Source organism: Perna viridis, chromosome 9 (genome assembly GCF_037379345.1).
Source record: "Perna viridis isolate PV_CMFRI_1.1 ecotype Kerala chromosome 9, ASM3737934v1, whole genome shotgun sequence".
In the NCBI taxonomy this organism is placed as follows: domain Eukaryota; kingdom Metazoa; phylum Mollusca; class Bivalvia; order Mytilida; family Mytilidae; genus Perna; species Perna viridis.
Genome location: NC_142453.1, coordinates 25,345,299 through 25,358,502, shown reverse-complemented (window position 1 = coordinate 25,358,502; position 13,204 = coordinate 25,345,299). Strand labels below are relative to the sequence as shown.

General features: G+C 32.7%; 1 protein-coding gene across 5 annotated transcripts in view; it reads left to right on the top strand.

The window, feature by feature from the left end:
- LOC148607493 (ABC-type oligopeptide transporter ABCB9-like) overlaps positions 1-13,204 on the top strand; it is a 31,827-nt gene that overhangs the window by 13,091 nt on the left and 5,532 nt on the right. For 4 of the 5 annotated variants that reach the window (XM_088546878.1, XM_088546877.1, XM_088546879.1 and 1 more), the window contains 5 exons: positions 210-415; positions 4,293-4,490; positions 7,620-7,748; positions 8,410-8,634; positions 10,996-11,169. In XM_088546878.1, the coding sequence (XP_088403004.1) occupies positions 210-415; positions 4,293-4,490; positions 7,620-7,748; positions 8,410-8,634; positions 10,996-11,169 (932 nt within the window). The remainder of the gene's footprint in view (positions 1-209; positions 416-4,292; positions 4,491-7,619; positions 7,749-8,409; positions 8,635-10,995; positions 11,170-13,204) is intronic. The other variant, XM_088546880.1, reaches the window with a different exon arrangement.

The window sequence follows — 13,204 nt, the reverse complement described above, 5'->3', positions numbered from 1 at the left end:
TTTAGAAAATAATCAAGGATCTTTTTTAAACTTTGCATAGTTATTATCCTAAAATACAAATTAAAGTCAAATCTCAGTTTGATTTAATTATTTACACAAAAGTTATGGCCATTGTAAGTTCCCCACACCCCCCCCCCAAAAAAAAAAATGTTTTGCAACATTTTTGTGTTTCATCTAATGATCCAATCGATGTCGTTTTTTACTTTCAGGGGACATAACTTCAAGACTAACATCAGACACTACAGTAATGACAGAAAGTTTAACATTAAACATGAACATCTTTACAAGAAACTTAATCATGGGTATCGGCATAATTGTTTTCATGTTCAAGTTGTCATGGAGACTGTCGCTACTGACGTTGATTTCTTTACCCATAGTCCTTGGTGTTTCAAAAATGTATGGAGAATATTATAGGGTAAGATTGTTTGTAGTTGTGTAGCAAATGTAAAATTTCAGACCGAACCTATAAATCAAAGTTTTACATGTCAAGGGTGTCACATTCAGGAAAGCTGGGAAGGTAGATACTTTACACCCTGCCTGACCCTGCATACTTGATTTTCATTTATTTGTATTTCTTTTTAATTGCATTATAAAAGCTTCATTTGTTAAATCTTGTATGGTGATTAAAAGTATAACTGGATTGTACTTTGGAAAATTTAGAATTTGAAATTCATAATTTTTAAAAAAATTTTTAAGCTACATTTCATGTGGCGTTACTAAAATAAATTTCATTACTAGTTCAAAAGTTTAAATTGTCACATATACAAATGCACATAATTACATGTATGGTTAAAAACATAGATATTTCAAACAATAAGAATTGCCTCCCTTTCTACATGTCTTTTTTTTCTATCCTCACAAGAAAAATGATCAAATGTCATAGACATGTTGGTGAATATGGTAGTAAAGCACAAACAGTATAGATATTTATTAGGTAAAATGAAGCACAAACAATATAGACATGTATCTGCTATAGCAAAGCACAAACAATAGAGACATTTATCAGGTAAAATGAAGCACAAATAATATAGATATTTATCAGGTAAAATGAAGCACAAACAAGCTAAACAGTTACCAGCTGTTGTACAGCACAAAACAATAAAGACATGTCTCAGGTGTAGTAAAGCACAGACAATATAGACATTTGTCAGCTGTTGTAAAGCACAAACGATAAAGACATTTATCAGGAATAGCACTGCACAGACAATATAGACATTTATCAGGTGTAGTGAAGCACAAGCAATAGAGGAATTTATTAGTTGTAGTGAAGCACAAACAATATGGACATTTGTCAGCTTTAGTTAAGCAAAAATGATGTAGACATTTATCAGGTTGTAGTATAGTGAAGCACAAACAATATTAATAGGAAAGAGGTAATAACCAAAATATGATCACAAGTGAAGAAGAATGCCTAGAATTAACAAGTGTGCAAAACTTATTCTGCGCATGCCTTAAATCTTACCGCTTTCTTGGCACAAGGGATCATATTTTGTTTATTCATGATAATCTAGTGATTATCCTATTTATTATATAGATTTCCTCCATTATTCGTTGCTATTTTCAACATAAATTTTAAATTTTGTGTATGATGGATTGGTGTTTGTGTAGTGATGTTTGGCAGTAGAAGACTTCATAAGTTTGATATTTTACTTGTGTCTGATCCATTTTGTTTATTACAAATAAAATATGTTTAAACTAAAAAGCCTGAGCGTAAAATTACAGAATGTATTTAATAGTGTGAAATATCAAAATTTTTTACACTGGGAACATTTGGTAAATCACTGTTATCTATATAATAAAGACATTATTCAGGTAAAGTGAAGCACAAACAGTACTAATATTTATCTGCTATAGTACGGAACAGAAAATATAGACATTTATAACCTGTGGTACAGCACAATTAACATAGACATTTATTTTCCTATAGTGAAGCACAAAAAATATTGACATTTATCAGGTACAGCACAGAGCAGACAATATAGACATTTATCAGCTATAGTGAAGCACTAACAATATAGACATTTATCAGCTTTATTGAAGCACTAACAATATAGATATTTATCAGGTATAGTGAAGCACAGACAATATAGACATATATCAGGGATAGTGAAGCACAGACAATATAGACATTTGACAGGTATAGCGCAGCACAGAAAATATAGACATTTGTCAGGTATAGTGCAGCACAGACAATATAGACATTTATCTACTGTAGCGCAGCACAGACAATATAGACATTTATCTACTGTAGCGCAGCACAGACAATATAGACATTTATCTACTGTAGCGCAGCAGCAATATAGACATTTGACAGGTATAGTGCAGCACAGACAATATAGGCATTTGACAGGTATAGCGCAGCACAGACAATATAGACATTTGACAGGTATAGTGCAGCACAGACAATATAGACATTTGACAGGTATAGCGCAGCACAGACAATATAGACATTTGACAGGTATAGCGCAGCACAGACAATATAGACATATATCAGGGATAGTGCAGCACAGACAATATAGACATTTGTCAGGTATAGTGAAGCACAGACAATATAGACATTTGTCAGGTATAGCGCAGCACAGACAATATAGACATTTGACAGGTATAGTGCAGCACAGACAATATAGACATTTGACAGGTATAGTGAAGCACAGACAATATAGACATTTGACAGGTATAGTGAAGCACAGACAATATAGACATATATCAGGGATAGTGCAGCACAGACAATATAGACATTTGTCAGGGATAGTGAAGCACAGACAATATAGACATTTGATAGGTATAGCACAGCACAGACAATATAGACATTTGACAGGTATAGCGCAGCACAGACAATATAGACATTTGACAGGTATAGCGCAGCACAGATAATATAGGCATTTATCTGGTATAGTGCAGCACAGACCATATATGCATTTATCTGGTATAGTGCAGCACAGACAACATAGGCATTTGTCAGGTATAGTGCAGCACAGACAATATAGGCATTTGACAGGTATAGCACAGCACAGACAATATAGACATTTGTCAGGTATAGCACATCACAGACAATATAGACATTTGACAGGTATAGCGCAGCACAGACAATATAGACATTTGACAGGTATAGCGCAGCACAGACAATATAGACATTTGTCAGGTGTAGTGCAGCACAGACAATTTAGGCATTTAAAAGCTGTGGTACAACAGAAACAATATAGGCATTTATCTGGTATAGTGCAGCACAGACAATTTAGACATTTGTCAGGTATAGTGCAGCACAGACAATTTAGGCATTTAAAAGCTGTGGTACAACAGAAACAATATAGGCATTTATCTGGTATAGTGCAGCACAGACAATTTAGACATTTGTCAGGTATAGTGCAGCACAGACAATTTAGGCATTTAAAAGCTGTGGTACAACAGAAACAATATAGGCATTTATCTGGTATAGTGCAGCACAGACAATATAGGCATTTATCTGGTATAGTGCAACACAGACAATATAGACATTTATCTGGTATAGTGCAGCACAGACAATATAGACATTTGTCAGGTATAGCACAGCACAGACAAAATAGACATTTCTCAGGTTAAGCGTGGCACAGACAAAATAGACATTTGTCAAGTATAGTGCAGCACAGACAATATAGACATTTAAAAGCTGTGGTTCAGCAGAAACAATATAGAAAAAGCATGTGTAACTCTTGATTCAGTCTCACCTATTATTCAATATGGTATGTTCACTATTGAAATCCCAATATCATTTTGTTTACTTACAGAGTTTCCAATACACTATAAAGAATAAAAGGTTTAGGAACAATTGAGATTTACTCTTAAAAATCATTGGAATGTTTGTATTCTGCATTTAACATCAATCTTATGTACACATCTTATTAACTTGGATTCATTTTATTCTGCTTCAAATGAAAGCTTGAGAGGCTTTGATGAAATTGAATATTATACAAACATATCACTGATTTCATGAGTTATGCCCCTCTCACTAGGTCTATCTCCTTAAAGCCAAATGAAAATACATGTATAAAATCTTTATCAACATCTTTTTAATATGATGGAAGACCTATGGTTGTACCCTTCAAAGACCCCTTTTATGATAATCTAGTCCAAATTTCCTCTGACCCTGCAACCTTCTTCTTTTTTATTTGGATAACCCGACATATCAATATCCAAATAAAAAAGAGGTGGGTTGCAGGGTGAGAGGAAATTACGACTATGATAAAGTATGTAGCAGTTCGTAGGCCATCTCCAATTTGAATCCATTTTACTATCTATCTCTATATTTTATACAGGAACTTGCCAAGAAGGTGCAAGACTCCCTAGCTGCTGCGAATGATGTTGCTGAGGAAGCTGTATCATCTGTTAGAACTGTCCGTAGCTTTGCCAACGAGGGTGGAGAAAAAGAGCGGTACAGGGAATCATTAGACAAAGCCTATAAGCTAAATATTAAGCAATCAAATGTGTATGCTGGATTTGTTTGGTGTACTCAGGTATGTGTACATTGTAATTCATTTTAACATATTTCCTGGTAAATGTTGCTTAGTCGAAAGAAAAATCAAGGAAACCAGAATTTGAGCAGTAATTAAAGGATTATACTATTTTAGTGGTTATTTTCATTGTAAATTTATTTTTGCTATATTTGTTGTCAAAGTTGGAGTGCAAAAATTAAATCACATGAGATATTCATGAAGATGAAATAGAGTTATTCATCTTTTTCATATTAATTGTTCAGTTCATATGCTGTGATAATTACATCATGCAAAAAAAAACCTCACCCAGTTAAGGTTACAGACCACCAATTCAACCAATGAGCATTTGAAACGTACGGAAAAATAGTCCTACGCAGAAATTACCCCCTGTTCCTCATAGTGCTGTGAAAAAAGTTCTCATTTTATTTTAAAAATTTAAGGAGTTTCTGAAAGCAAAAATATTTCTGTACATTTTATAGGTGCATTTGGCTTCTTGTGATGTGAAGTCTAACCTACATAATGATTTCTAAATATACCCCTATCTTGTGAAAAGAGTTGGAATTTCCCATACTATTTATAGACCCTTCACTTCCGGTGACCAGTACTGCAATGCAAATCTGTTAACCCCACGTGCCATTCTGAGGATTGTTAGCTGACATATGTAGTATCATACTAATATATAGTCCTCAGCAGGTTAAAGGTAAGGTAAAGTCTAGAGAAGCCATTGAATATTGTGAAATTAGCATAGAAGCCTATGGGAAGTGGAATTAGTGGTTTCTAGCCTTAAGCTGAAGCCATGGCAAATTGAAAAGTTTCTTGGAATAGCTTTAAACTGCTTGAAGATCTTGTAAACTTTGCTATGAAAGGAATACACTACAAAAATCCTTCAAAATCTGCATTTTTTTAAGTTATAGGTCCAAATTATGGAAAATTGGTCTTTTTGACTGATTTTTATGTCCTATCTTGTAAAAAGTGTAGAAACTTTAGTAAAAATATCAAATATTGAACTTTGAGGGCTGTATAGACCTAAATATAGTGGTAATCAGCACTTGAAATCATGTTTTGTGTAGATTTGAGCAAAAATTTGGTTAGAAATTAGGACAAACTCACTTTCATTATTGCGGTTAAGGACAAATAAGCATTTCCCTATGGCAACATGGAAATTCCATTTTTGAGTACTTTTTGTGCTTTAGGTGCCCTTTACTGGTCATGTTTTAATGTGAAAACACTGTATTTACAAATTTAAAGCAAAAGATATCACCTTTTGTGAAAGTTTAAAGATTTAGGGTTTTGACATGTGATCAAGAAAAAGGGGGAGGCATGTCAGAAATAATTTAAAAAAAAATAGACCAATTTTTCAGAAAATGATTACTTATAAAGGCTGTCTCTTTATTAATATCGTTAAAAAACAAGTAGTGAATGATTTTTTTATTTGAAAAGTCAGAAAAAGTTCTTTGCAAATATTTAATGCATTTAAGTATGGTAGAATATTGTCACTTTTTTGCTCACACAACTTGGTTAACCTATATTATAAATCAAATATTTAAAAAAGTGCTTGTCACATTTCACTGAAACCATGCAAATGCATTCAGTATGTGTATAGGAAAGTACTTGTATAGTTATTTATTTTTTCTAAGACAAAAAATGACTCTTTATGAAGAAAAATGCTAAATTTTCCACAAGCAAAAAAAAACCCACTTAAATGGTAGTCCATGGATAGGAAAATAGACACTCATAACGAAGAAAATGAAATAATCAAAATATCACACAGAAAAACAAAAGTAATTAAGCAACCAGGACTCTTAAAGAACTCTAAACATGGACTAGGTATACCTATAGGGTAAGCGTTCCCTGCAATTAGCTGCTTCACTAGACACACCTGCCAAGTTGCTCATGAAATATAAGTATGGGGAAGACTAAAGAGGAGAGGAAAACTATGACATAGTGAACAAATAGTTTCTCATGATGGATTATTTTGAGTCATTTTGTGGCAGTATTGATGCTTATTTATTGTTAAACAATAAAACCTGTAATAACTGAACTTCCAAATTGTTGTAAAGTATAGGAGCAATGTCGGTGTATTTCTTATAGGCTCTGGACCAACAAAATAAAATTATACTAATATAGGGATCCATCTTGAAAAAAAATCCATCATGATTGCATGTGGCAATGACCCTTCAGGTTAATCTTCATTGGGTCAAAGAGAAAATAAGATGAAAAAGAAAAACTTTCAAAGTGCACTGATTACCATAGATTTTAATAATCATTCTTTTGTTGTCTTTTGGGATATGGGCATAGTTCACATAATAGATTCAAATTTTTTGGTAATTTTCAAATTAAATTGGAAGTGTGACACATGGTCCCCTCTAAAATGATCCCTGCACGATAGTGATGCATATACAGGATAACATTCTTTTATTGACTGCTTTGGTTGTCTTAGGGTTGCATGCTTGCCTTAAGTGCTGGTGTCATACGATACTTTGACTCCCATGAAATATTGACCCCTTGGGTTAAAATATCATCGTGAAATTTTGACTCCCCTTATGATAATTTGACACCTCCTTGTATGATATGTTAACCCCCAGGATATTTTGACTCCCCAATTGCAAGTTGAATAAAACAAAGGGATAAAAATATCATAACAGGGGAGTTAATTTTTTGCAGAAGGAGGGTTAAAATATAGCAACAGGGGGGGTTAAAATATAACAGGGGGGTATGTTAGAATAAAACTGGGGGGTCAATATTTCATACCATATATTGACCCCAGGGTTAAGATATCATATGATATTTGAACCCCGGGGTCAATATTTAGTGGGGGTTAAAATATCGTATGACACTGGAAATGGAGGTTGTTGGGTTGATCCCCAGGTAGTCACTGCTTCTAGGTCTGTCACTCTTGTTGGGAAATTCATTAGATATCTGCCATAGGATGTTAAAACCATAATCAATCAATCAACCTCCTTTATTTGCTATACTGTAGTAAGAAATGACCAAAATAAAACTGAAAATAACAGAACTGGTACAATCCAAAGAAACCTACTGTTTGTTTCAATCAAGGCTATGCTCTAACTTAGTGAGTTATTATTTTTCAGTTATTTGAATTAGGACTTACAGTTGTAGTTTTATACTATGGAGGTCATTATTTTTCAGTTATTTGAATTAGGACTTACAGTGGTAGTTTTATACTATGGGGGTCATTTAGTCCTGGCTAAGACTCTCTCTGGTGGTAACTTGGTATCATTCATTCTATACGAGATGCAACTAGGAAACTGTATAGAGGTCAGTTCTGTACTAATAAGAGATATGTAGAAATAATTAGTTTGGATTCTGATAATAACAGTATCATGAAATACCACAATAGGCACAACCCAGAAGCGATATACCACATGATATTTTCAGTATCATAATTGAAATTAGCTATTATTCTGTTAATGGGTATTCCAATTTTGGAATTTCATTTATAATTGGAACTACTTTTTTCACACACACATTAGTCTGACTACACACTGTTTTGCATGTGATGTTATTTTCATTCAAACTCTATCAATCTGTTTGATTATTCCAAATGTTGTGGCAGATAATTTGAACATGCAATCATGTACAAGAGATACAAAAGTTTTTATCAACAAAATCAATGCAAAAAAGTACTTTGTACAGGCCATTTCCATTTGTGCAAGCTTTTGACAATTTCTTCTTCAGGGGAAGGTCATGAATTTTGAAGAAACATCTGCAACTGAAGAAAATTGTGCAAACATGTTTTACTGCTATTTGGTCAATATGTTTCTACAATATCTGTTGTTTTATCAGTATTTTGTATTTTATTTTGGTACATGTTAAATAAGACTCGGGTATCATTATGAATAAATTATTATTTTTCTTCAGTCTTGTCTTTTGCATTTATTTCCCTCTTTCTTTATTTCTGCTTCTTGTGTTGTAATAGGAAATGGGAAATGTTTTTACTGATCTCATGCAAGCAGCAGGAGCATCAGAAAAAGTGTTTGAGTACATAGGCAGGGAACCATTAGTGAAAAATGTTGTCAATGACAACAAGGAAGACAACTCTTCTGCTGAACCAAGTGTTGAACAATCACAGATGGCTGGGATGATTCAGTTTAATGATGTAACATTTGCATATCCATCAAGACCAGAGACCACAGTGTTGAAGGTGTGTAAAAAATAAATATTCAATTACAAAAAATTACCTAAATTAAGAAATGAGAGACTTGATATGGTGGTCGCTGATATACCAACATTACAGATTTAAAAGAGTCAAAAGGTTAAATGCAGTAGATATTATATAACCCAACTTGATCTTTTTTGCATTGCCAATGTACTGTTTCGAAGTTTAATGTAGAAAAGACGTACAAATGGTGGATCCAATGTTTTGAAAGCACCTTAAAAAACACGTTTCTCATATGTTTTTCATATGTTTAGGACTACCATAAAAAACATATGTTTAGGATTAGCAAATAATTCATGAAAAAGTTAAATAAAAATCATATTGTTGTTATATGTCTTCCTTAGAATTTAATGTATGAAAAAAGGTAGGGTTTTCATGAAATTTAATCACATTTTGTTTCCAAGTGATTTATAGGCACAAACACATAAATTTCCATATTGGTCCTAAAGATATATTTCTATATGTTTTAAAACTTGAAAACATATGGCATAATTTTTTCTGTGTAGTAGGATGGATTGTAACCAAACATGGGATGAATGTTTAACCTTAAGAATATGTATGTGGAGAGTTTGAAATACATGCTGGGTAAACTAAAAATTGTGTGGTTTTTTTTTTTTAAATAATTCAGAAATCAATGGGTTTAGCAAAATTTCCCTTGGTAAAATTGATGAGCTTGATGAGATGGACCTATGCCAAAATATTCGTAAAGATCTGTTGATTGATGTTGGAGTTATTTCCCTTCAAGTGTCAAAAAATTACTTTGAGAGATTTATTTTATGATATGAAAACTTGTTGATAACTAAGATGCTCTCCATTTATTAAATGATTTTTGTACAGTAGGGTCAAGAGTCCAGCTTTAGTAAGTTAAAAAGACAATTTTAGTCCAGCTGAGCAATTCAGACTCCCTAGAGTTCCTTGTTTTCAAACACTTAAAAATGGTTCTAATCAATGGATTTCACAGCTTTTTCGCAACAAAATTATTTGTAGAGAACAGGCATGTTTGTGTCTTCGTTTTAAAAACAGAATTTGGCTTTTTTCACTCAGGATTTTACTATTACAGCTGTTGTTGTTATAACTGGTTAAACACTCACTGCAGATTTGTTTTGTCAGCTGAGTAAAATTATGTCTGAGAGAAAACTGTTAAAAGGATAATTAATTGGAAAGAGTGGATTATCTCCCTTTGGATTTAATGAGTGTGCGGAACTTGTTCCATGCACAAGTTAAATCCTCCAGCGTTCTTGGCAGGAGAGAGCATGTTTAGGTTATTCACTATAACCAATTAATTATCCTATTTATTATATAAATTTTCTTCATAATTTGTCAATATTTTCAACTTGAATTTTAAATTCTGTAATTGGCGGATTGATATCAATGTTGTGACATTTTGGCGGGAGAAGGTCTGAGAGTGTAATTACCGAATTTATTTCACAGTGTGAATTATCGAAATTTGTTACACTGGGAAAATTCGGTAAATCACTGCTATCTATATTATAATTAGGTTTATTCAATGGCACATCAGGATATCTGCTTATTTTGTTCTTCACCCTTCTTTCATTCTTGGTCATATAAAAATACATATTCTGTACTTAATTTACCCAGTAACATTGAAGTAATGTCAGGAAAGGGAGAATAAATAGATTTTAAATGTTGGCCAGGGGTATCAGTGCATGTGAGAAGACATGGAAAAGCTTCTACTAAAATATTATTGAAAAGATCTAAAAAAAAATGTTAACTGTAGCATTTGTAAGCTTCTTTTTAATTTTTGTCATCCAAATATTATTGGGTATATTTAATAATGACTTGTTTTCTGACTTCTGTAAAGGAGAATATAAATGTGATTTAATTTTGTTTTCAAGACGTGTTATGCTTGCTTATTGGATTGTTACTATAGAAATATTAATTTTAGTGGTTGGTAATTTTAATGGATTCTGTCAAATGCACGTATTTGCAGGTGTTCATTTTCGTGGTTTCAAAAAATGTTCAGCGTTATATAGTGTTGAAAAATCCATTTCGGTTGTACTATTTTTCACGGTTTTCTGTCCACCATGAAATAGGGAAAATTACTCTTCTCTTGGAAAAAAATGAAAATTGGATAGTTACTCTTTTAAAAAAAAAAAAAAAAAAGCAGTTGGATAGTTACTATCTTTTAAAAATTAAATCTTTCAGAGTCACTACCTCAATGTTTCTATATATCTCATACAATTGCAGGAAATTCTAAAAACTAAATATTTCCTGGCAAACTTAAGATAGTATATGTAGCTATTATTAACAAATACCACCGCTGTCCATTCAGTAGGACATTTCACTGAAATCCTTATTTAATGAAATCTAATACAATTTTCACAGAATGTGACCTTCACAGTGAAACCAGGAGAAGTTATTGCCCTTGTTGGACCAAGTGGTGGTGGGAAGTCTTCCTGTATCAACTTAATGGAACATTTCTATGAACCTGTGTCAGGAGAGATCTTATTGGACTCCATTCCTGTGAAAGATTATGACCACAAACTTCTTCATTCAAAAGTTGGTATCTTTTTATGTGCTTTTTGATTTGAAAGTTTTTAGTAGGACAATGAGTGTCAATGCTAAATCAGTTTTCAAGAACTCTGATGTAACTAAAACATTGTCTGCTACACATGACAAATATGTTATTTTATCAGCAGACAAAGCCCAAAACAACATTAATGTTGTCTGAAAAATGCTTATTATCAGAGGTAGATGTATAAAATAATAGCAGTAATAAGACCTATACTGCTACCACACTCTCCAAAAAAGAGATACTGAAAAAAAACACAAATCTATGTTGTCCTGTTTTGATCTCTCTACTGAATCTACTGTCTATGCACTGGATTCCAAAACTCCATAAGAATCCATACAAACAACACTACATAGAGGGATCTGCAAAACGTACCACCAAACCTTTTTCGAAATTTATAACTTCTATACTCACAGCTGTCAAGGAGGATCTCCTGTCCTACAACGACACTTGTTACTCCTGTAGTGATATTAATTCAATGTGGATTCTGCAAAATTCTTGAAACCCTTACTTCAAGATTAGTATCAGAATACAGTAGCAGAAAGACATATGACTTTTCAACCCTTTATACTTCAATTCACAATACTCAATTAAGATCCTGACTGAAAAAAACATACTTTGTTGTTATTCCAGAAAAAAAACAGTACACATAGATACAGATACATAGCACTAGATAAAGATTCCTCATACTTCGTAAAAAAAAACGATTCCAAATCATCTTCCAAGTATACCAAGGAAAATGTTTTCAAAATGCTGGAATTTTTTATCAAAAACATATTTGTCCAGTGTGGTTGAAGTATTTTTCATCAAATTGTTGGCATTCCAAATTATCATACACCATGCAGACAAAGTCTTGGGGTATAAGGGGTGTATAGGAATTATCCTGTCTGTCTGTCCATCTGATTGTCTGTTCACATTTCTTGTTAGTGGAACTACTGAACCTATCTTAGATATTTTAATGAAAATTTTGAGTAAGGTTTGGGATCTTATGAAGATGCTTATTAAGGAATATCTTTATTGTTGGAATAAGATGCTCATTAAGGAATATCTTTACTGTTGGAATAAGATGCTCATTAAGGAATATCTTTACTGTTGGAATAAGATGCTCATTAAGGAATGTCTTTACTGTTTGAATATGAGGAAGGAAGATAATCCAACTTGAGAGATTAACAATTTGAAACCTTGTAAAGTTTAACATGTAACACATGGGTATATTCATATTATATATTCATGTTATAGATAGTTTCGCATATTCCCATTTGTTGAGACATCAGCGTTATAACCACAACATAGCATTATCAATAAAGTTAAAAATGTAATTTGAGTACAACTACAAATAGCTCCTTCCCTCGTTGGCATATCCTGAAATCATGTTATTATTTTCAAGATATGTTATGATTATTGATTTCTTTTTTTTTTAATAAAGTTTTGATTTCTTGTCATGTCGACATAAAATTTTGATTGATTGTTTGCAGTGGTGTAGCAAGTACAAGAATGTACCTAAATAAAATTATAAGCATCAACACCCACATGCTTGTAAGAAAAATCAACAGATTATTTGTCCCTTTTTATACACCCACTAAAGAAAAGTTAAAGAGGTAGACCTAGGGTAAGGGACATAACTCATGAAATCAGTGATATGTTTGTATCATATTCAATTTCATCAGAACCTTTCAAGCTTTTCTCTCAAACAGAATGAAATCAGTCCAAATCACTTTGATGCTTACAAGAGATTGATGTAAAATTATGAATATATACGTTCCAATGATTTCTAAGAGTTGTGTCCCTTACCCTAGGTCTTCCTCCTTAAATGGAGGGTTATATAGGATTTAAACAAAAGGTAGATATTGATTTAAGGGGCTATGGCCTCAACTGTTATAGAATAAGGGGCCAAAAAGGGGCCAAAGCAAATATTTTGTAGAATTTAACTATATAACTCCTGTAAAATCATAGGAATGTCTATATTGTTGTTCCACAATATTCTATACCACAATGGTCAGACTGGTATTGATTTTTGGGGGT